This window comes from Cebus imitator, unplaced genomic scaffold (assembly GCF_001604975.1).
Source record: "Cebus imitator isolate Cc_AM_T3 unplaced genomic scaffold, Cebus_imitator-1.0 Scaffold61, whole genome shotgun sequence".
In the NCBI taxonomy this organism is placed as follows: domain Eukaryota; kingdom Metazoa; phylum Chordata; class Mammalia; order Primates; family Cebidae; genus Cebus; species Cebus imitator.
Window position 1 is genome coordinate 10,438,101 of NW_016107376.1, and position 26,537 is coordinate 10,464,637.

At 33.0% G+C, this 26,537-nt stretch overlaps 1 protein-coding gene across 4 annotated transcripts in view; it reads right to left on the bottom strand.

Annotated features, from left to right (window-relative positions):
* Positions 1 to 3,420: 3,420 nt before the first annotated feature.
* Positions 3,421 to 26,537, bottom strand: part of PCDH17 (protocadherin 17) — a 107,523-nt gene continuing 84,406 nt past the window's right edge. For 3 of the 4 annotated variants that reach the window (XM_037739045.1, XM_017529896.2, XM_037739044.1), the window contains 2 exons: positions 22,933 to 23,016; positions 3,421 to 8,109 (listed from right to left, as the gene is read on the bottom strand). In XM_037739045.1, the coding sequence (XP_037594973.1) occupies positions 7,427 to 8,109; positions 22,933 to 23,016 (767 nt within the window). In that variant the 3' untranslated portion in view covers positions 3,421 to 7,426. The remainder of the gene's footprint in view (positions 8,110 to 22,932; positions 23,017 to 26,537) is intronic. The other variant, XM_037739046.1, reaches the window with a different exon arrangement.

Here is a 26,537-nt window from a genome sequence, read left to right on the forward strand (position 1 = left end):
ATCTTAAAGTCCATTATTAAATTTAAGACAGCATTTAAACTGCAGTAGTAAGGAAAAATACTATCAAAATATGATTTAATACTGTTAAAGAGGTAGTATTGGGATATTTAGCAGATCAGTGAAACAAGTGAGTGAATATCCCATCTCATCTATTTTAATTCGGATTTCTAAAATATAAAATAAGTAATTAGTGATTAAAGAACATTAGAAATGTATTACCGCATCTTTTGAGAATAAGATGGATCTCTGTATGTTATAAGGAGAGATATTAAACAACTTTTTTAGTAAGTTAAATTCAGAATTAGGCCAACTTCACTTGATTAACCACCCTGAAAGTAACTGCTCACAATTGCAATATTACCTTTCCATCTGATCTTTGAAGAAGGCAATAACATTGTATTTATTTAATATAGATGAAACACATCAGACATTTTAAAATGTATTATTTATTTCTTAGCCATATTGCTGTTACTTTACTTCTCCTTCCCCTTTGTTTTATGATACTGGCTTCTGAAATTATTAGGTTCTCATGCTTTTATATGTGTGTGTTAATTCATAGGTATCGACGTAATATTTAAATATCTTTTTAATATTACTAGAACTTATGTAATCATTTCTAAGAAGCCAATTGATAATCCTATTAATTTAATATATGCAAAACTTTATGACATAAAGGAATTCAGTACGGTCTACATAATTGCTTCCACATGAAAATATACCAAGCTCACTTAAAAATTCTAATGTGCCATAATATTTTTAGTGCCCATATCACCAGTGTTGTGAAATATCTTTAAAAATGGCAATGAAAAATTGAATGCAATCTTGGAGAAATAATTCTGAACCATTAAGAACCACTAATATAGCGATGATCTAAATATATGATGTAACAATGAATTTGAAAAATCATATTAGTGGCATAATTTAAAATTTTTTTCAAATGATAAATTGAAGATACTAGAGAGGTAAGATATTAAATATGGCAAGACTGCAGAATTTACAAAGCCTAAGATAAGAGGAGGAATTGAACTTTTAGTTCAAGTCTGGGTAAAAGGCTTCCTAACTAGTTGCCCTTGGTTAAGTCCATTGACCTCTTTGAGCTTCAGAATCCTTACTTCTGTAACACCTTATAAATTTGTGAAAGTGTTCTGTGACTTGAAATATGCTCTAAAAGCAGGTTTTATTAGTATTAATTGAGGTTCTAACTTCTCCTTGCTATCTGTAGGAAAATAAGCCTAATCTTCATATAAACAGCCTTGAATGCCATTTTTTAACAAAATATAATGATAATCTACTTGAAGTGAATAAAAAGGGGTTCCAAGTTTGGTTCTTTTCTTTACCATCTTTGGAAAATATTATGAAATAATTTGAATTATGTAACTTCAGAAAGCTATATTTTAAAATATGAATCATAATTACAATTTAGTTTACTTGAATAATTATACATAATTTAATGTGTATAAGAAAAGGAGAGTGGAACAAATAACAAATCATTCCTCGCAAAGTGAAATGTTTCATTTTGTAAGAGAAAAAGTAGAGCATCTATTTAGAGCTAACAAATGGTAAGTTGACCTGTGTGATATAGTTCACAAAAGCTCACCAATATCTTCCTTCCCTTACTTACTCCTTGCTTGTAAAATACTCATTGCCATAGTTTTACCAAAACCTGTTATTTTTTGATAACTCTTTCTGATATATTAAAAATGAGGAACATTAAAAGAAGCTGCACCCTCTTTTAGGAATACTAAGAATTTGATCCCTAATGTAGAATAGATTTCTCAAAATATCATTAGTGTCCAAAATGAACAGAAAATGATACATTTCATTGGCAAGTCATGTGCATCCATCTGGAAAAGCAGGTAATAGAGTTATAAGATGGTCATTAGCTGAATAATCTATTTGTATATGCCATATTGATGCTATACTGACCTTTACAAGTTAATTTTCTTCCTATTCTACAAAGAATGATTCTATGGCCAAATAATTGTATCTAGTGAGCATACCTACTTAAGTAAATATTATCTGGAGGACGTTGACATTTCATTGATACTGAGGAATATCCGTAATATATGTCCCATCCACAATTTCCTCCTCATTGCAGCATAGTCAGATAGGGAACTTCATTTAAATGACTCAGTACTCCCTCAGTCCTGGACAGATTGTTCAGGTAACTCAGTTAACAGCTTGGTCTGCTTCAGGGCAGTGAAGAAATGTCATGGTAAACATACAGTTTTTGTTATTCTTAAAAGTGAAGTAATTTTCAGTATGTAATGAAATTACTTTTATTAAGTAATAGTGTCAAGGTAGCATACGGTCAAGTCCTGTGTTAGTAAATATCATCAAGCAAAAACCATAAGTATTCTAAGGGCAAAATGTAATTGGCTTAGCTCTTCTTTGTACCCTACGATCCTTGTATAGTGCCTAGTGCCTAAGTGGTCTTCAATAAAAAATAAAAAGCAAGCAAATAAATAAGAAAAATAATAAATATGCAAGTTATTTTGTTTATAACAATAAATTTAACCCATAAAAATCTTCTTAGATATGGAAAAGCAATGTACTCTTCATGATATGTGTTATGCTACTGGAAGAAAAGTAAAATTTAAAAAAATCTGAACAGGCAGAATATTACACTGGTTTGAAATTTAGAAGATGTCACTCAGTTAGTAAGATGGCAGATATATGGGATGTGTGGATTAACTTAGAAAAAAATGCAAACAACCAAATCCAATTTATATAAGGAGTAATGTGTATTAGAATGTACCTGATGACTTCTCTAACCAGATAGTAATCCTGACACCATTTTTTTTTAATGTTTACTCCTGGGTCATCCCAGCCCAAGGTAAAAACATAGTAGGAATGCAGTAGATGCTTGTTGAATGAGGAGAAAAGGAGATTTGTTATTTTAAAATGCCATGATAAATATGTGTTTACTTTAAAATACTATGTCTACATATTATATATATTGGGTTCTATACTATTTGGAGTTTCAGGCATCTACTAGGGGTCTCGGAACGTTTCTCCTGAGGATGAGGGAGGAATATTCTATGTGCTTTCATCAGTCATATAAGACTATAACAGGGCTTATAAACTTACTTTTGTGAAATCCTCTGGGATCTTATGCCAAATTATCTTTATGTCAATTGTAAATATTAAAACCACATATATAATTAGGCTATGACCCCTTGGTAATTATTTAGCTAGCCATTTTATCAAAGCTATCTGAAAGATTGTTAATTCATTTCTATTGAGAAACTAGTGATATTATTAATTTTTTAAAGTCTTATTTTACTGACAAACAGATAACTAACAAAATGAGTTGTGATGCCACCATTTGCTTTTCCAAGATATGATCAGAGACACTGTGGTATGCAGTGTGTAACACATCCCTTCTGTGTTAATGAATTCAAGGGAAGGCAACATCACTATTAGTAATAGCTTTTTATTCGGAATCCTCATTTTCCAGATAGGTCACATTAAACACAGCCATTAAACAATAGCGTTGAGATAAATCCAAACAATGTATGCTGCTTTTGTTGTTCTTGTTCACCAAGCACTTGGTGCAGCTAAGAACCTTATGGAGCGATGGGGCTGATAATGGAAATAGTCAACCTGCAAAACACTGGGGCCAGGAAAGTCAGACTTTAATCAGGTCTCATTTAATTATATTTCGAATCAACACATCTTGATAGCCAAAACTCTCATTTGAATTAATGCTCTGATAAATACTGTCTCTTGTCAAGGGAATATAATTAGACAATTATGACTGGGCGTATGTTATGCCAGACCTGTCTATTTGTTGACCTCAGTAACTTCTACTCTATTAGATAACAAGCAGCTTTTAACCTGGCTCTAAAAAAGCATGTGCTCTGTTACTACAGGACGTTTTTATGGTGCCATATTTTAAATTGAGCAGTGTCTAGATCCTTTCAAGGGAAGTCATGTTTTACAAGATTTCATCTAACTTTAGAAAACAAAACAAGTTAGTTTCTCAACCAGGAATTCAATTAATCTATGGAGTAGTGAGCCAATCTTTGTGTATTCCCTGTAAAGTTAGGAATGTCAGGTTAAGAGATAACATGAAATAATTCTTTGAAATTGCGTGATATGTCTCTTTAATGTTTACTTGGCATAGGTATACCTACCATAGATTCTCACTACTTTTAGCTTTGATGAAAAGGTTATTTTGTTACTGATTTTTTATTTTTAATTCGTCTGTAAGCAATTTTTAGAAGTTTGGGTTTCTTACTGAAATTTCCATGAAGTGATTTTTTTGTGTGTGTGCTTAACTTCAGTTACTTAAGGACCTAAAAGACAAAGTGGTATCACATCACATAATTTGTATGTGTGGGATTTTTTTGAGGGGTTAGTACTTGAAAGATGTGAATTCAATTTTTTACATTCTAAATTATGCTAAAACCCCTTCAAATCTCACTGTTTGCTCATGCATCACCTTTTAGAGCAAGTTGCTCCCTAAACGTGTGATTTTGGCATCTCATAGGCTTCCTTGAAAGCGAAGCACCAGAGGTCTGTGATAAAGGCAGTTGCCAGCTAAATGAATATAAGCGAGATTTCCCCAATTCAACTATAAAAGCTTAGAGCCCTGACTGCTGAATTGCCACCGACTTGTAAATAAATAATCACTACTAAATACAGATAATGTGTTAAACAGCTAACGCTAGTAAATCACTGGTGACAGAGAACCTAAAGGTAAATCCCTCACACACTGGCACAACCAGTTCTTAAAATCTTATGGTGTTTTCATGTCCTCAGACACATGTAATAAATTGAACAACCGGTTACTTAGCATTAAGAATGTTTAAAAATAAACCCTACTCTCTTTGCTGATTTCATTTACATACGGCTTTAGATTTTACTAAATGGTTATCTGTCTAGTAAGAGAGAGGCAACACTTGATAAGACTAAATGGAAATCAGTTTTCCATCAAATTTCAGCTATCAAGCTAAATCAACCTGTAGTCTTCTGGCAAAAATAACATCAAATAACAGAGACAACACATTTCAGATACATAAATTGTCCAAAATATAGAGAGTCAGTTAGGTTTCACATGTACAAGATCCCTTCTTTTCTAATTTAAACATTTACGAGTAATAAAAACCAAGAGTAGAGCTTTGGAAAGGCTGTTACTAGGAACCAAAATATAGTTCTCAAGAGAATAAGGCTGATGGGAGTTTTCCACTCTTCCCTCTCAAAGCAGTTTGCAAACGAGGTACAGTCTAAAATATTGATGGCGTTTGACAGAAATATTTTCAGTAGAATTTTTTAGTTTAAAATTACAAAACTTAATTTAATTCAATGTTTGTTTTTGCTTTTGTTTTTGTTTTAAATATAAGAATTTTTATGACATTTATGCTGTTTCTACACTGGCTTGGTGGCCAGAAGAGAAGGCACAAAATTCTCCACCAGTTTGCAAATAATGCATTTTTCTGCTCCAGTGCTCAAACAGCCTTTATTTAACTCAGCACCACATTTTCTAAGGTATGGGCACAAAACTGTTTGTCATGAAGCTGTAAAATGCCAAAAATTTTAAATGCTGAAAGAAAATGTCAATCAAGGCATTTTCCCATCTGCTGCTACTTCTGCAAGTGCTAATTTTGTTTTTCCCAATTCCTGAAATTTGAGGTTTCTTAGCCTCATATGGAAGTAAGTTTGAAACTCGCTAAATGTCACAAGAAAAGGTGTAACCCAACGAAGGAATAGAAGGTGTATTGTTCTCAAAGGACATGAACAAAAAGAGGCAGAAGAGCACTGAGATAAAGGAAAACATTTTGTTAAGACCCAGACCTCTTGAAAAACACTACACAATGCAAGTAACCACTGCTGGTACATACATGCATTAAAGCATTTTTCATGTTTTTGAAATATAATGGGAACACACATCTGAACCACTTAAAATACTTCTGAGAACCAACTGATGGTTTAATATCTACATAGGCAGAAGCTGTATGTTATTGAAAAAACATGAAGAAGTGTCAGGTATTGGTACAAATGTTAATTCTTGTGATTTAGCATGACTTTAATAAAAGCTTCTACAAGGACTTGCACATAACCATGACTGATGGATGTATTTTTTGACCTTTCAGTTAGCTCCATCAGCTCACTCAAACACATTTTGAACAGATTATGTACTGTAGTACTTGGTAGACTATACATTAAACAAGAGACTTTGCTCTGAGGCACTGCTTCCCACACTCCATGGGGAAAAGGAAGCAGGAAAAAACAAAACTCATAGAGTTCGACAGCTACCGAGGCAACACTTGCCATTTACAATATAAGCCCAAATATTTTTGCAACACAACTATATATTAATTTAATAAAATACACAATATAGCTCTTATACACTCAACAATTTGGCTCATATGCACTGAATCTGCAATAAATCAATAAAAATATGTCATTTGATGTAAACACATTGAATCTTCTTACATTTGCACATTTAAATGGTCATGTGATTTGTGTATGTCTAAGACATTTTCACTTTCCTGAGCTATTTTAGTGTCCACAAATGAATAAAACATATTAATCAAGTATTATCTGAATCTTACCACTCAATGGTAACTATTTTGAAGAACTTTTCTATGTCAAATTTAAAACATACTCATCATTATTTAAATCTTTGTTGGACACTAAAATGCTAAATAGGCATTTTAAATCTTTAAATTTTCTTCTCCTTTAATGACGTGAATTAGTCTACGTGTGTGCAGGACAAGATGGACTATATCTTTTTACATTTAACTTTTATACGACATGAGGTGTCTTACAAATGACCAAAGATTTTTTTTTGTTGTTTTTGTTTTGTTTTTAACTAATGATATGGAATGTTCTTTGTGTTTATATGTGTGTCAGGTAACTTTATACAGAAATGTTTACCACAAATATGTGTTAATGTTTGGTGTAGCTTGGACTACTGCAAGGTCTTTTCAGGACTTTCAGTAGAAGCCTGTGATGACTGCTAGAAATCCACCACAGATCACAAATTATGACCCTGCTTTGTACGGGGTTTTTAGGTAAACAGTTAAGTCAGCATAAATCACGGAGGACAGTCTGAGAGTGATCAGAAATACTTCAATTCTCACACTGCATACCTTCCTAACAGATTGTCAAAAGGTAATTCTTCTCCTCATCCTCCTTTTTCTTCTCTCCTTTCTCTTCTCTTTTTTATTCTTTTCTCTTTAAGCATCAATAATTCTGTCCTAATATAAGTTTGGTCAAAACAAAACCATTGTTATCTCTGAAAAAGAAACAGCAGTGGAAAGGACATACTGTGGGCACTTCAGATGTTCACTAAAAGCCTTAAAGCAGCATTGGTCTTTCTTCATCCCTGTAAAATGGGTTATCACCAGGAGGGATCATTTTTAAATCAACAGAAGAGAGAAGAAAATGCCAATGCCTTTTTTTTTTTTTTTTTTTTTCACTTTCTCACAGCCACTGGGTCATTTCCCCGGCAGTCTTGCAAAAGCTTATCAATTTCTCTCACAACTTCCTCTGCATCCACGGACTCTCTGCCCAGATCCCTGTTGGGCTGGTCAAGCTGCTCAAGAACAGCACCCATCTCACTGGAATCCCGGCTGGCTCTGGAATGCACATCTGCAAAGACCCTTGCCATCTGATCGGAAGCCATGAAAGAAGGGTCTCTTGGTTGCTTACTGGGCGACAGATACTGACTGTCAGTGGGCAAGTACTGACTGCTTGCTTCAGCCAAGGCTCCTGGTTTTGCTTCACAACCATCCAGGGAGCCTTTTGTTGAGGTGCAAGGCTCGATGCATGCCTTGGTTGGGCTGCTTGATGCTGAGGGGACCTCTTGGAGAAGAGGGCTCAGGGCACGTTTGGCTTTTAAATAAGGTTTAACGTTGGCAATGAGAATAGTGTGCTCTCGCTTGTCTTTTCCAAATGTACAAAAAGTTTTTTTCCCAGTGGGATTCACAGTTTCGTAAGTCTCAGTCTCAACATTAGCTTCAACTGTAGGTACAAAGAGATTTGTGCGGTAATCTGCATTTTCAGCCTGATTGGCTGCAGGGAACTGTGGCATCCAACACCTGTCAGAATGACCAAGCACTCGGCATTCATCTGTGCAATTAACACACTCTTCCGGTTCTGAAAAACAAAAGAGAAAACAGCAAATCCAATCATTAGGGTTTTCTTTAAATTTCTACAGAGGCTGTGATCAGCTCTTAATGGGCTTGCTTGACCTCTGGTCTCTTAATTAAAAAGGAAAAAACAATAATTAAAACATTTCAGGATGGTTGCATAAACCTGCTGGTTGAGACAATGGTTTAATTTAAATCTATTCTCTAGATATTAACCAATTCCCATAGCCTGGGAAGAAGTAAGAGGTGGCCATTGGAGAATCATTCTCAGTAGAATAGAACATCACTGTAAACTAAACTCCTGGGGACATCAGTTAGTCTTTGTTCTGTATAATTCATCTTAGAAACAGTGAACTTCAAAAAGGATTATCAGGATTAATTTTTCAAATCAAATAACAGGGCAAAAACTGGATTGCAAACTTCTATAACAAGTTCTAAGCTGCTCTTTAAAAAATGTTTTATCACTATTTTGCTTGTAATTGTTATTTGGATGACAGTCACAAAATAAAAGGTTTCTTTTAAATGCTTACTTTTCCTACTGAGAGTGGCAAATGGAATTTTTTATCGGAATGTATTATGAATAAGCTTGTCAAAAAGTGCACATCCCTATTTTATTAGATAGGCGTATGGATCATGTAATCAATTTTCTGTTCAGCTTTTTGTTTTGGGTGTAAGTAGGTGAAAATGCATTTACTCAACAGATATAGTTCAGAATGAATGACAAATCATGATTTCCCATTTTAAATAATAATACTTTCTGTGGGAATTTTTACTTTTTTCCTTTGCCAATGGAGAATCTAAAGCGTTCTTTCAATGATCTCTGTTTCACAGATGGTGAACGTAGACTATGAGAAAAAAATTCCTTCATTATAGAACAGCTGTATACTTCCATTGACCCTAATATTTTTAACCATAACTTTGAGCTACATCCTCCCAGTTGTCCCTTTCATCTATAAGTGGTTGTTCCCCTTGTGGTTAATGGATGACTGTTTTGAAATCAGAGACTTTTAGGAGAGGATATTTACAATTTAGCTTTATGTAATGGGAATAGTAGTCCCTACACTTTTAGGAGCCCTTGGGATTGCCATTTAATTGGTGCTAGATGATCCCTACAAATATAGAGTGTCCTGTGCAAGAAAAAGAAGTCCACATAAAAGATATTTAAAATAGCGGCAAATGTAATAGCATTGATAAATTTGTCTATTACTTCTCAAAGTTATATATGAAACCTGAATTTTTGCTTAAAACGTGTAAACAATTCTTTACATTAAAAAGCCCACAACCTGTTTTATCTCAAAAGATTTTACGATAAAATAATTTTCTTATTTTGTTTTAAATAAAACTTTGTGGGAAGAAAATTTTGTAGGAAGAGACTGAAATTTTGTAGGAAGAAATTGAAATGATATTTTGACAGAAAAAAGATACTATGTTATTTATTCACATCTGTGAAACATCATAAAAGTGTTTAAGTCTCTTTCTTCTATTTTAATTGGTCATTTTTTAAGAGAAAAATTTATTATTAGTGAATTAAATTTCACTGTTAAATTTATTGTGCAGAAAAGAATGCTGAAAACTAGTCTCACCGTGCATCGTTACACCCAAAGCCTTCCTACAAATTGAAAGACTGTTAGACAGACATAAAAAGCAGAAGAAACGAGGCATTAAATTTTTGTTAGAAGGCTCTATCTATGTATTTAAATTAGGGCTGAAAGTTTTTAAAAGGGGACATCAGAAAAGTTCAATATTGCCCGGACATGGTGGTTTATGCCTATAATCCCACCACTTTGGGAGTCTGAGGCAGGAGGATTGCTTGAGCCCAGGAGTTTGAGACCAGCCTGGGCAACATAGCAAGACATCCCTCTACAAAAATAAAAAATTTATATTAGCCAGGTGAGGTGGTGCATGCTTGTAGTCTTAGCTACTCAGGAGGCTGAGGAAGGAAGATGGCTTGAGCCCAGGAGGTCAAGGGTGCAGTAAGCCGTAATCATGCCATTGCACTCCAGCCTAAGTGACAGAGTTAAATCCTGTCTCTAAATAATTAAGTAAATAAATAAATAGAAAAGCAAAAGAAAATGTTCAATATCAGGTATCAGGCATTTGTTTCCTTTACCTACTCTAAATGGGAATCATAAATATTATCTCTATGTATATCTGCAAGTAAATGTTAGAAAAAAAATATCATTTTGACAAATAGATAACTTTCAGCAAATTTTATCTTTCGCAAAGAAGGAAAAGTAGAAAACCACAATCTAGTTCACTCAGTAATACCTTTGTATCTTCTAGCATCATTTTTTAAAATTCCATTATAACTCATACACTGTCTTTGAACTATGCTAATGCAGTTTTGTGTTTCATATTGACTGGCCTTTCATTGCAGCTATTTGGATGGCTAATATTGAATGAATTCAATATGAATTTAAGAGAGAGAGAGAAAGAAAGAATAATGCATACATTTGAAAGTGAAAATAGACCTTAAATTTGAAACCAGCAACATAAAATGATTGTTTGCTTGTCACAGCTGAAAACCTGCAGCTTTTTACTTGACTACTTTATGTCACATCATGGGGCGCAAATTTTGAGTATTGATTATGATACATTATAAGCTGTTCACCTTGTGATTAGACTATAATTTTGATGGCAGCAGTTCACAGACACTGAAGAATATTGAATGGACACTTTTGTACAAATAGCGGAAACTGCAGATTGCCTTGCAGTGAACTATAACTGTCAAGGGGCAAGTTAGAATTCATGAGAGAGGGGAATCATTTTTGAAGAAACATAAATAGATGAATAGGTAAATACCAGAAAAAGAGACATAGATAATATACAATGAATGACTGGTTGGACAAATAAAAAAAGAAAGAAAGATGAAAGGAAAGAAGCAAAACAAAGTGAAGGGAAGGAGGGAAAGGCGGATGAGAGGGAGACAAGGGCTAGGGGGAGATGAAGGGGGAATGGAGTGCTGAGGGAGAAGAAGGGAAAACTGCCACAAAGACAGGGTTTGTTGAAGGCAAGAAAAGTTGTATTAGCAGTATTTCTGCCATGTCTACCTTCTACGGTACATTTTTAAATGCCCTCAATAAGTTGTGTGTATAATAAAAAATAACATTGAGGAATATTTAATTAAGCTCTACAGTTCTAAGGTAGATGATCAAACTGCTCACTGTACTTTAAAAGGAATGGATTCTGGAATAGGTATGTTGAATTACAAGCTATAGAAATGAAAAAAAGCAAATTATTTAGAGAGTCACCATTTGCATAGATTCAAAATTTATACCAGAAAAAAGTCCAGAAACCCCGGACAGAAGAAATCAAAACAGAAACAGTTGACCCAATATTCACTTTTTCCTTCAGGTTCAATCTGGGATTACCAAGAGATTATTTACTTTTATTTTCTTACTTTCCTCAATATAACATGTTCACCCCTTCACAGACTGCATCCCTTGCCAAGAAACATAGCATAATCTAAATAGTATGCAGATGAGAGATACTAACAGATATGCATGTTTATATTGCAGAAAGAAAACAGTTCTAAAGTCCACCAGATGGGACTCTGGGCAGTTCTGCCTATATTAGACACTGTAAACTGTAGTGTTTATAGTTATAAATGATAAGTTTATATGCCTAATCTTTTAAAAGCATGATTCCCTGAAATATGTGACAATCAAATAACTTTAAACACTTGTTTAGTATTAAGAATCACTTTCTATACTGTTCTTGCATCTGACGTTTATGCAAGCCTCAAAGGGAAGTGTCTAAATACAGTAACCTTAATTAGTTCAATTATGCCTCTTAATTTATATGACATTTTTGCAAAACAGAGAGAGTAACTCAAAAGACTATAGTATTTACAGTGTAGCTGCACCATAAACCAAACACACACTCATGGACACATAATCATATTGTATATAAACCTCTATTTTTATGTTTGTGATAAAACTTAGCTCTTTCCAAGACACAGTCTAAAAATTCATTAATAAAATAAAAAAGTTTAATTTTATAACCAATGCATTTCTGATCATTAACTATTAGCAATTACCATAACAGAAATACAGGTGAATCACAGAAAGCTCTATATTCACAATGTAAGGAGTAACAGAAATAAGACAATATTTTATTGTTGTAAATAAAATAACAATATATATTTATGTATTAACAAAGAATATATAAATATTAATGTACACAGACACACACACACACATACACATGTATATATATAGATAGATAGATCTAGATATAGATATATATAAATCTTTCAGACTCAAAGCACCAATAAGCAACATTTTAATCTTTCCTTTACCACAACCTGGGTGCAAAACCTATGATTAGATCAACACTTTAACAGTCTCTGATTTTAGAATTTCATGTAATTAAAATGGATTTGGACATAAAGATACCCGAAATCTGCATATTCATATTGGCTGATAATATCTGAAAGCTATCTTTCTCTTTTTTAACATACACTAAGCAGTTTAATAGCTTAATCTTAAGGATATCAGGCCAGCAATCATTTTGTGACAAAATATACCTTGAGAGGAATTAAGCTATTGTGAAATTATTCTAAATTATATTTATATGAGGAAAAAATACTTAGATAAAACACCAAATTATCTGCTTTTAAATTGTTGGGTTTTAATAGTCTCCCACAAATGTTACATAATTTAATTTTAAAATGTGTTTTAATTTTGTAATGTCACTATATCACAGAAGTGCATAGCTAGTTCAATGATGCAAAAAATTGTCATGTATGAGATGGTAAGTTGAAACCAAAATGTTATTAAAATTGACAAAGATTAACCAAGACTAAGTGGGCCTTAGTTGAACACAGTTATTTTGGAAAAGTCAGGGAAAAACTCTTGTGGGTCCTGGTTTTGTGGCATTCAATGCAAAGGAAATATGCCTGGGAACCAGCCAAAAAAAGTCTTACTTTGGAGAGAATCTACCTCTTTGTTCTATTCTGTCTTGCTCTCAGGCAGAAATTTGTCACAAATCAGAATTTTAAACTTATTTTCCCTGTCTTCAAAGCACTACAAAAGTAATTTGTGACCACTTAGGGAAATTTTAGAGAACATAAAAGGATTTCCTCTCCTGAGTTTCAGACTTAGTTGGTGCCTTGGGAATTCACATATTTGTACAACTGAAAACAGGCATATAGTTTCCAGCACTGGAGTATCCTATATGCATCCAGTATTTGCCTCTGATTTACTTTTCTATAATGATGAGATAAATGTCTGCATTATAGACATTTAAAAGCCAAAATCTATAGATCCTGGCGTCAATAAAGAAGGTTCAAATTGTGGCCAGGGGAAAAAGACATTTCTGAGAGTTATCTGTGCTTTATGACTGTCAACAAAATGGTCTTATTTCTGCTTTGTAAACAAATTTAAATAAAAGAGTGCTCTTCTATTACTGTGGTAGTTGGTATTGTTTCTAACAGCATCATAAAATTAGAGTTGTTTCTAAGTAGACAACTCTATAAATAGAAGTCCAGTTTTTATTTGTTCCCATTTTTTGTTTGTTTGTTTGTTTCTAATTTACCTTCTTTCACCAATGTAAGCTTTTATAATACCTAATTAGCTGTCTGAAAAATCAGAGAGCTAGTACCCGTCTCTAATTATGGTCTGCACAGGTGTTCCGTAGATTAATTCCACAGAATCTAAGCTAAGTACCCATCACAAATTCCTTACCTATCTGCAAACCAAGCCAAGCCAAGCCAAGACCTTTGACTGGCAGTTCATGTGCAGTAATAGTTTTCTGTTAAGAGGTTTCATGCTATGACAACAACTTGATTTTATGGTCTTTTTCTTTCTTCAGCACATACACACAATTACACACACATGCATGTGCACACACTTTCCTATGGTCAAAACAGATTATAATTTATCCCAATATATACTAATATAGAGAAAATCATCAATGCTAAAATAGAAATCTCGTCAGAAAATAGTCCAACAAACCTCTAATAAAATGGATTTTTCTTTCAGTGAGTTGGCATAACTTACAACATCCTGTGAACTGACACTTCTCTAACATAAACGGTTCTGTCTTTTTTTGGCTATGTTGACTATTATTCATTTGCTTCCTTTTCCCATCCTATAAAACCTTTACACTTGTTATAATGGTAGGGTGAGTCATTCTGTATAAGTGACAACAGTCTATATTCATACATATTATTCTTTACACTTATGACTTCTATATCCCATTTACTTGTATATTAGTTAAAAATAAATATTCTGATCTCGCTATCTGACTGAAAGGAGTAAAAATTTCACTTTCAATATTATTTCTAGAGACAGTTTTGGAAAAGTAAGTTGTCTCCAAATAATTTTTTCCTGTGTCTGATTTTTAAAAACTGGTATTCTAATATTATAAATCTTCACAGAAATTTTTTTCCTACTTCCAAGTTTTATTTTAACGCTATTTTTAATAAGCTTGTTTTATCCTTTATGCTGAGAAGAACAGGGTTGGATAAGAAAAAATGTTAATGAGAAGAATCCATCGCTTGCTTAGCTAAACTATTCTTCTTTAACATTTTATTTCCCATGTGTCTCACTAAGCACAGGGATACATGTTGTTTCTTAAGTAACTAATATACAGATACACAGATATGGAATGTCTTTTTGCTGCTTTGATTTTTTTAATATAAGAGGGAAAATATATCTTGTTATGATACCCTTATTTCATGAGGTTGCCTGTTAGCATGTTGGCAGTGATATAATGAGAAAAAATTAGACATAGGACCCCAGCAACTAAAATCATTTTTTAAAAATAATCAGCCCCATAAAGAATTAGAAATTTAAAATATAGCTCAAATAATACAAATACGATGAGAATAAAACGTATACATTTTGAGGAGTATGCACTGCTTATCTGGCTTCACATTTTACTTTAGTTGTGAAGTGCCATTCTACCTGCTTTTGATAGCAGAGAGCACATTTTGAAGAGGAAGCTATTATAATACTATCAAATAGTTAAACCGTGGCAGCTTTGAAGTACCAGTCCTCTAGTGTGCACCTGCATCACACAGTGCTTCTGAATGTATTGCCACGGCTGCATTCAGACACCAGAAATCACTGTCCTATATCATAAGCAAGTGAATCCAATCACAGCTGGGTATTTGGAGGTGCTTGGAGCATTTGCACTTACTATTCAATGCACCTGCACACCTTCAGGGATGGTTTTAAGTGTTTGTGACCCTTTGGACATAGTAAAATGTTTACCAGAGTGGAATTTTCTGGCACATATATTTACCACACATAGATAGTGCTCTGAAGTGAAGAGAACTTAAGACAAATTGAAATGAAATTTATGTTAATGAATAAATGCAATACAGATACAGAAGCACTAGGACTACATAGCAATGAGAATCAAAACCATGCATTGGAAATTTATGGCACAAATATAATTTGTGTCCCATGGCATGCCTCTCTGAGATTAACATTGAAAATTTAATCTACTCCTTTCCCGAATTCCCTTCTGTAGGGACAACCATCACCTGGGGCAGCAGCAGGTGCTTGGACGTGAAGGCACAGCTAAATGGGACCATCTTTTTCCTAACAGGTACCCTGAAGAGAACTGGCTCTAGGTCAATACTATACCACTAGAAGAAGGTTTATATTCACTTTGAGAAAAGTACACTGACAGAGCCTTTCAAGGAAAAACAATATAATTCAAACGTCCCACCAGCGTAAGCACAGCTCGCATTTTCTGGGAGCATTAGATGTCTGTAGTTCAGCAGTTACTGTAAACAAGTTACATGCAATAATGTATAAGGTAAGAATGCATTAGACACCTCCCCCCCGCCCATGCCTAGGAATTGAAAGTTGTCAAGGAGGGGTATCTTGGATAGAATGTTGTTGAATGAATGTTTTGTTGGGTAGAGCAGATAAACCTAGGTCTATCTACTTTTAAAATTCTGAAGTCTGTAAGACTAAATCTCTTTACTGATGAGTTTAACCTTTGGAAACTAAAAAGTAGATGTGAAACCACCATATGGGAAATAATTTATGATCAATTACATTTTGAACTATGTCATGTGAATGTCAAGTAGCAGAAATACAGAGAAAAGTGTAGGTTGTAATATTGTGAAAGATGTTATGCAAGAGGTGGTGCTTGAGCTGTGATTCAAAGGCTGATCAGGATTTCAACACAGTGGAGAGCAGAGAGAGGGCGCTCCGGGTAAAGGATTAAGGAAAGAAACACTCCTCATATAGGTATGAGCTCTTCACAGGGCAGTAAAAGATCAACTTTATAGGCCAAAGGACTTACACTGCAATGCCAACACTTGACATAATAATGTAGAGAAAATTCGCTAGGATCTGAGAAAAGAATGGAAAAGTTCTAAGTAAAAGACCAAATTTAATGCAGCAGGTAATGGAGCACTAGTATAAGTATTTGAGCAGCGTATAATGTGTCTCAAAGATTCTTGAATTATTTCGGTGCTTATTTGGAAAGATGTCAGACACCATTTATGAACTACAGAACTGGGATGAGTTATGGGGTAAATAGAATCCAAATCAGCGTTATTTCTAAAAACAGATACCTAGAGTTTTTGGCTCAACCATAAGACAGACACAACAAGACCTGATGATTCTCTGGAATAGGCATTCCAGCCCCCAAACTCAGCTTTCAGCTTTCATCTCATCCTGTTTCTTCTAAACTAAAGAAGGCCTTAATGTGCATTTAAACTGGTATTTTATGTTACCACCATAAATCTTGCATTTTTAAATTCTTCATTAGAAAAATTTTCCCTACATCTACTTTATATTTCTTCCCTCTTCCTCTAATTTTCTATTATCATTAACCAACCATAACATTTCATGTGATAAATTATTTAAAATATTAAAGAATTATTTTAGAAGATCAGAAAATGGAGAGTCTGGGACAAAGGAGATTCTTTAGTATTGAAAAGAGAGGTAAAAAATATATCAACAAAGCAAAGAGAACAACAACACCTAAGATGGATGTTGAATCTCAGAACACTTTTCCAATCTGATACACCCTTGAAAAGGTTTTTGATACACTATATAAACAACAGTAAATTTTAAAAATTCCCATTTTTTTCTAAATAAGCATTTATATTTTGTTTGAAGATAATGTAATAATTTTTCCACTGAATTATATATTACAGCATTACTCAGCATTCCTTATTCTTTTTCCTCTATTTACATAGAGACCCTAAATTCCCTTGAGATCAAGATACTACAGTATGGTCTTCAGCAGTCCATTCCTTGAATACATGACACACTCTATGTACACTCTGAATTTGAACAAAATGCTTTAATTGATGGAAAGGAACCTTAAGTTAAAAGGTGTCAAATACTATGGGTAACTTATAATGGGAACAACTATATACTTTAAAAATTACTCATTTCGGTACCATTCATTTGTGAGCCTAAAATGTCAATTTTCAGAGTGATCTCAGGACCAAATGAAGTTGTACATAATAGCTGTCTATTGCTGAGAGATACACATTGCTTACAGTAATATCAGATGTCTGTTAGAAACAATGTTTATATAGAAAATATAAAGTTCTCTATTTATTATTGAGGATACCATTTCAAATTATGAAATAAATACATCCTGCCTGACATATATTCTACTCAAACATAGAGGTCAGAATAATTTCCCCTTAGGAAATTTTTAAAATCGGTGACACTGTTATTGAAATCAAAGCCTATATTTAAATAATCACCTTTTTATAATTTTAAATTATGGAAAACAGTGAGTATCGTGAAGACTACACCTCAGCACCTATAGGTTTTTTTCTTCTCTGTTAGGTTTCTCTTTTGTTTTTTCTTCTACTGCATTGCTGTGTCAAATGAGACAGTTTTCTCTTTTAAGTGAGCTGTCTCTGTATCTTACACTTTAGCCAAAAGCTATCATCAGCATATGAATTAATTAATAAGTCTTTGTAATTTTAGCATCTTGAAAGGGTTAATGCAAATCCCAAAAGAACCTGATTTATATGCAGTGAGAAACCTATGCTCTGACATGCAGTAGTTAGCAAAAGCTGTTTGATTTACAAGGACAAATTTAAAATTCTAGCAACTTAAATAATACTGTGAATTTCAGACCCAAGGCTGTTTAAGTATTCTGCTATTCTTCATCTTCAGAAAGGATGTTTTCCTTATGATTTTATTGCCTCTGTAAGCTAACCCCATCTCTGATAATGACACCATTTTTGATGACGTGGATGAATACATCTAAGATTCAACACATCCTCCTAGCAAAGTGATAATCCTGTAAGGTAGGTCAACGAAAACATGCCTATTAAGACAAACTCATTGTAAGAAGCAAGCGAGATAGTCTTATTAGTGTTTTTCTCTGCCTGCTATCTGATTGCTATTGGGATGTATATCTGTTTACTAGTTTAAACCCTGTTGTTCATCTTGTTTCTAGCAGCTCTTGTTTTCAATTGCTAGAAACAAGCAAACAGAATCAGGTGTCATTTTTAGCGCTCTCAGAACACAGTTAATTCAGATGCAGTTAATCTTCTCTGGCTTATTATTTAGCAATCAACCTCTGCCAATAGGATATGGGAGTTCCACAGGATAGATTTTTAAAGAATGTTTTAAATATTGTAATATCTTTAATGGCATTCTAGTTTTCAAAAGCTACTTATTAAACTCACAGAATTCTACTCAGCATAGATCTAAAGTTTTCTTCGTTAAATTAGATGGACATGTGCAGAAGAACAGATGGGTGTCTTGCTCAGACACATATTTTCAAAAATATTACATTTTTGAAGAAAGAAGTAATACAAAAGCTCTTTTTAAAAGATTCAAATGAGTGAGAAATATATATGAAACTATACTACCACATAAATGATTCCTGCAAAAAGTACCTACATAACAAAAATGTAAAAACCAACTATAGCTGATGCCCTCAATGTGTTTGTACACGTGTACATGTGTACCCATGCACAAACACAGAGAAGTAATAGATATGTACTTTGACCACAAATGTCTCCTATGAAATGGAATCTTTCTGAGAGGACTATTAAAATGATAGTTTCTAAAGGTAACTTTAGAATAAAATACAGGCATTTGGACCTAAACAACTTGGATTTGATCTTACTCAAACATGTACCCCTACGCCTAAGCTACTGAAACCATGACTATTATGGCTATTATTATTTTAAATAGTCAAAAATATCTATAAGGAGTAGGAAAGGAATGATTACTGACATTTCAAATAAAGGCTGTTCTTGGAACTACCTCCCTGAAACCACTCTGTTCTTATTACCTGTAAGTGTGCTATAAATTTATTGGAAGCTGATGTGTTTTATCCTGTATGATTGGTTCATCCCAAGAATAAAACTTTAAGTAAAATCAATGCACTCAATATCCATGTTCTAAAGTAAATATACAGAATTGTTTCTTGTAATACGTTTTACTGGCAATGACAAGCCATTTTTCTAGTAACAGCTTTAATATTTTGCAATCATTAAAACACACTGAAGCAATGGAGAAATTGGTAAAAAGAGGTCAGGAAATTTACATATTAAAAGAGAGGAGATGTGGCTTTCTAGATTATTCTGCTATGTAATCAAACTGAGGGGGAGAAAAGCTACTGGAGAGGGCTTTTTAGAATCACAGTGAAGATAAAAATGTGTTTTTAAAGCAAATGGTAGCATGCATCCTGCAGTATGGAGATAGAAAAGTGTCCACAGTGATGTTTTAAATACTTCCTTATCTTGGAGAGTATTTTCTGTGATTCCATTGATAATCAGCCGTAACCAGAACAAAGACGAGATAGGTGGTAAGAGTGAAGTGCATTCCTCAAGGGTAACATTAACAAGAAAATAAATACAAAAATATAAGGAATTATTTTATTTTCAGACTTGCAATCTGAATCTAAAAAGGAATTCGTATTGATATCACAAAAGAACTAATTAAGACAATCTTTCTTAATTCAAGCATGCTATATTTGAGTTTTTCTTACTAAAAATCTTTGCAATCAATATTAGAAATAAGTTATTTTTTGTTGCTGCCAAAGATATTTTCAAGAAACTATTTAACAATTTTCATATTCATTACCAAAAATGGATGTATGATGAATTATTCAGTTTGATGTTCTAAGACCTCCATAATGGCCCAAATAAATTTTTTAGGCAATTCCATTGTTAAAGAAAAAATAAATTTAAATTCTAGCCAGTCCGATTTTTAGATTGGCTTTCACAGCAAATTTCTTTATAATGCTTAGGAAAATAGCAGTAATCTTCTAACTGGACCCTAACATTCCTTTAGAAATACAATTAATAAATCAATTGGAGAATGTGAACACTTCCATTGGACACATAATTGGGATTACAAAGTCTCTGCTCAAAGGAGAAAAAATCTTGAATTTAAGTAAATGTCACTCTAACCCTGAATGTGTAGGTGACTTAATTTTTCAGGTTCAGATGAGTTTTTGACTTGAGTTAAAATTACCCCGTATTAAAATCCAAGGTCTATCCATAAGTAAACTACAATTTAACTATTTGATTTGAGAAATTTCCAATAATATATTAATTTTAATACTTATTCTTTAAATGATAAAATTATTTATGATCACAAAGGAAACCTACCTGATATTATTATAAAATGGTAAAATTGTTAGGTTAGCAGTACTTGGTAAAAAGAAACTTTCTATCTAGGCTTTTTTTCTTATTGAGTGTAGTTGTTTTATTACTAAAAATAAATCTATCTGCACATAATTTTGCATAAAATCCTCAATATAAGTAATGTATTGTTAGATAAATAATATATTAAAAAGTATACATCATAAGATACATAACTAATTGATGTATTTATTACCTATAATACATAGAAATAATATCTATGTGAACTGTGTATTTGGGAGACAATTTAAACAAAAATAAATATATTATTATTGTTCTGATTATTTTATAACAATGTGATTATATTAATTTTATAATAATCAAAAATATATATTCGAAATTACGTTCTGTAAGCCTCAATAATTGCATTCTAAATTGAAGAGTTTTACTGTAGCATATATGTTAATAGAACATATTTGCAAACTTTGCTATCCTGATTATCTTGATACTTTAACTGAGAAAATGTAAGTTTTAAAATAATAACTTCAAATATGTCACATAGTTATCACCCAAGAAATACAGCTATAAAGCAAGTGTACATATAGTTATGCATGCATCCTTCATACACATGATTTTAAAAAAATACATTCTTGTAACAGATGGAAATGAATAGAAGGTGTCTTGCCTAATGGCAACAATCTCTGAGAACCATTTAGTGGACGTATAAAATAAGACAAGTTACCTAACAACAGCTTCCAGTTTTTCTGGTGATCAACCACAACACTATCTCCATGTTTCTTGGTAAATGGCAATGGTTATGCACAGGCATGCATGTCCCTGTGCATGTATGCACCAGTGGGCATTCACATACACTTGAGCAGAAAATGGATGTGACATCAAGATAAAAATATATTTATAAAATAATATATATGAATTTACATTCTGAAACAAAATGATTTATTAGTATGAATGGTACCTTTGAATGTAATTTTTGCTGAATGAAAAAATATAACTTATTCTAAATGATTAAATTTTAAGCAATGTGGAATCACATCTATTCAGGGGTAACAAGGAAGATGTTATACACACCTTATATGTGTGAGTGTGTGTGCACACACATGCACATGCACACACTTGTGTTTCAAACTTCTCACCTTATAACCCCCAAATGAAGGACTGGTATAACTTTCCCAACTATAACCTTGTCTATTTAAAGCTGTTTTTCCTCCAATTTCCATTCATTTCCATACAAATAATAAAGCAACTCTGTCTCTTTCTCTGGCATGAATAAAGCAAGACAAACTGTGATTTGTAGATTCCTATAATACGCATCTTTGTTTTTCAAGCACAGCAACAACTTGATATAATCATTTTCTCCAATAGCAAGTGTTATTCTTATGTAGTGATTAAACTATTCAGAAACCAATCAAATCTGCTGAAAGCATTCAAATGATACAAAGGCTTGGACAATATCCAGATACAGAATAGTATAATATGTTGATCTAAAATTTCACCTGAGATAGAAATACTTTTTCCTGCTTTTTACTTAATTTTTCCAGTTACTTCACCTGTTAACGTGTTTTCCAAAATTATCTGAATCACATCGAGAGCATGGAGTTCCACAGATTTAAATATTTCGTTTCATTAGCCATTATAATTTATTTAATTTTAGTTCTGCCTTGCCTTTAGGAACTATATGGAGGTGTTATGTAAAGGTTTTTAAAAGTATTGTGTAAAGAAGCCTTTAATATAATTTCACAAAATAATACTTAGCTAAATTGAGTCCAAAAGGAAAGAGGAATTTGGGAACTCAGTTTCTCAGGTGAAACACAGTTCTTTAAGCAGTAACAGTGAAGCAGCTTGCATCCACCCCAACTTATACCAAAGAAAAGAATCAAGTCCTTCTTTCCTGTACAGCCCACTTTCCATTCTATCAGTTTATTCTACACTATCTCCTAAGTGAAATTAATATAAGTGGTAGAATTTTCAAAATGCAAAATAATTAAGAATTGGCACACTTAAACTCACTTAAGAATAACAAATATGAAAAACCAGGTGTAAGACTGGATTCTTGTTTCAACCGTTAACACTGTATAGTTTTCCTGAAATACTAAGAACATTAATTCAGAAACAATAAAGAAAATTATTCACTTAGTATGCTATTTTCCTTTAAAAAACTAAAGTCCACATGTTGTTTTGCAAATGTATAGTTTTATGAGTGCTATCATCTAACAAGTAAAATTTGGATCACAGAGAAGAAAGCTAGCAGATGAAGAAATTGCTCACCTGGAGGAAGCAGATCAACAGACTGAAGTCTACTTGTGATGGTGTGTAGGGTGAGGATAGCAAAGGAAAGCAAAGTCGGGAATGCTTGAAAAATAAAATATTTTTAGTTAACAAATAGAAAAAAACAAGTAGGAAAAAGGGCCAACTGAATTATGAATCCTTCTCTATTGATTTTAACTTTTATATTAAAATTCCTTAGAATTATCAGTATCTAAAAGATATGGTCATTGGTATTCTCTCAGCTTCATAAGACTTAGTCTTATTGGAAGAAAATTACTTTTGCAGGGGTATTTAAATTTAGATGAGATGAAAACAGTGCAAAGTAACCAGATGTATCCCTAGGCCGATGGAAAAAATACACTCATGATGATGATGATGCATTCATTTATCTTAAATCAAATAATTTTCTGCAATAGTGGATAGAAGATGTGAACAAGCAGGCCACCAAAATTAAAATCACAAACTATTCTATAATATCCCTAGTTACCAAGGTTTTAATAAAAATGTGTACTGCATCTTAATGTTAGTTATACAATATATGGTGTCTAGAACTTGAAATGAGATTATTTGTAATTTATCCCTTACTCAGTCACCTATTTTAAGAATGTATTGACTTTAGCAATGAGAAATATATATTTATTTTTCTAACATCTTCTGTATTACATGTATGTAATACAAAATTAAGAATATGCTGTAGTATAGTTTAGCTTTTGTTTTTGTTGTGCTTTTTATGGGCCTCTAACTTAGATATATTATGCACATGCATATTTACTTCTTAGAGTAAAACAAACAAAAAAAGAACATTTTGTTTTGCATTAATGTTATTGAAATGCACAGTGAATATGAGAAATCAATTGCTGCCTAAAAGTCCTGCCGAAAAAAAAAATGCCTATTGGTGAGCAAGAGTAACTTTATTTTTAAAATAGTCTCAATTTGTGAGATTCTACCTTTATTCAACATCTGTTGTTTGCCCCTCCCCTGGAATATAATTATGCAGGATTCCAAGGTAAAACAGGTTGGGCAATTAATAACAGGCAGCTCAAATGCTTTTTTTTCTCACTGTTGCCCTGGGGATGTTTCTTTCATTCTTTTCTTTTTCCCCTGGTTTTGTGTTTAATTTGTATATGTTTCTGTCCTATTTTTAAAATATACTCTCACAACAGATGGAAACACCTGAAAATAAGTCTGCCTCACTCACATGTTTAAATGATGACTATTGGAATATTTAACAGAGTAAAGAGAATATAGAATATACTGAATGTTTAGGAAAAAGGAATAATCTGTAAATTGCCTTATTATGTTCAGGTTGAAATTCTCAAAAAGCACTAGTTCTTGCTGAATACATATAAAAAAAGTTCATAGTCTACAACTTTCAGTTATTCTTACTTTGTTACCAAACTCATTTGTCTTTTTGGCATGTAACATGACCCTCTTAGATTTTCAGTCCTACTAACAATAAGGCTTTTTAATATCCATTGACTGTTTTACTATGTAGAAGGTACTTTACATTTACTTGATAATACTCCAAACTCAATAGTCAATATTTAATGTATTTTAGATATTTTCAAAATATTTCATATATTTTAAAAATCATATAAGCAGAGTCATATAAGTTACACAACTCCTTTAATCAGAAAAATAGATCTCATCCAAGTTGGAGAAAGAACAGCTATAGGCTGTGTACTTGATTGAATACTGCCCGCCACCCTGCCCTGCCCAATGTATGTCAACCCAGAACATCAGAATATGACCTTATTTGGAAATAGGGCCTTTACAGATGTAATTACTTCAGATGAGGTCGTACTGGATTAGAGCTGACCTTAATCCAAAGACTCTTGTCCTTGTAAGAAGAGAAAACAGAGACACAGAGACAGTAACATAAGGTGAATATCACAGTACCATCGACACAGAGATTGAAGTGTGTGTCTGAGATTGGTGGCAATCACCAGAGGTAAGGAAGGGTCCTCTCCTAGAACTATCAGACAGAGCATGGTCCTATTGATACCTTGATTTTGGACTTCTAGCTTCCAGAACTATGAGATAATAAATTTCTGTTATTTTTAGCCACAGAGTTTGTAGTACTTTGTTAGAGCAGCCCTAGAAAACCATTACTAATTTTGGTACTGTGAAGTGAGGTACTGCTGTAAAAAATATCTAAAAATGTAGAAGTGACTTTAGAATTGTGCCATGGTTAGAAGCTAAAAGAGCTCTGAGGTGCTTGATAAAAAAAGCCTACATTGTTTTGAATATACTATCACAGGAAATAATGACATTAAAGTTGATTCTGCTGGGGGCTCAGAAAGGGGCAAAAAGGAAGCTACAGAGAAAACTTTCATTAACCATATAGATATATATGGTCATATATCACAAACAAAGCTACAGAGAAAGGTTTTTTTATGAATATATATATATATATATATATATATATTTATATGCACACACACATTTCCATTTGAGACCATTTCCATTTATGACCACATACATATATATATACACATATATATACAACCAAATACATATGTGTGTATGTGTGTATATATATATATATATGGTCATAAATGGAAATGGTATCAAATGGAAATGTATATATATATTCATAAAACATATATGTATATATATATTTATACCACATATATATATATATATATATACACACACACACACATGTATGTGGTCATAAATGGAAATGGTCTCAAACGGAAATGTTTTTGGACACTGAAAGAAAGACAACCCTTGTTATAAAGTGGCAGAAAACTTTGCCAAATTGTGATCTATTACTAAGTAGAAGGTAGAACTTGGAAGTGATAAACTTGGATGCCTAGTCCAGACCTCCAAGCTAAGTGTGATGCATGTGGTGTGGTTTCTTCTTGATGCTTATATTGGCTAGGTGGGAAAGTACTTGTGGTTTTGGCAATTTCTATAATGGCAAAAACCACTATTACTGTTGGCCCAAACTATGTTAAGATGAGCAAAGAAAATTGAGAAAATTAATTAAAAGAAAATAGAATAATTGAGGAGTAAACTGTTAAGCAAAATGGAAGCAGCACTTGATTTGGAAAATTCTCAGCTGCCAATCAGATAGTATGCTTTGGAAACAGAGCCAAGGGTGACTCAACAACCATTTGCTGAAGAGATTAAGCAAGTGACTTATGGATCCAATCTACTATTTCAACAGTGGTTAGGATTAGAAATGGAGTTATTGAAGAAAGATCTATAGAGAACCATTTTGTCTAATGTCTACCCTGTCAATACAGAAGATTAACAAAGTTTTTGAGAATTTTATACTAGCAGAAACATTGCCAACTTAAACTGAAAGGACAGAGATGGGATGAAATGAAGAATATGCCATTAGGGAGAGCATGGCCCTGCTAAACCTTGATTTTGTATGTAGAGTCTCCAGAACTGTGAGAGAATGAATTTCTCTTGTTTTAAGCCACCCAATTAGTGGGACTCTGTTACAGCAGCCCTAGGAAATGAATCCAGGATACTGAAAAAGAAACTTCAAAACATAAAATACCTACATAGCAATAAACAAACAAACAAACAAAAACTGTTGCTGAACCAGGGTGCTGTGGCTCATGCCTGTAATCCCAGCACTTTGAGAG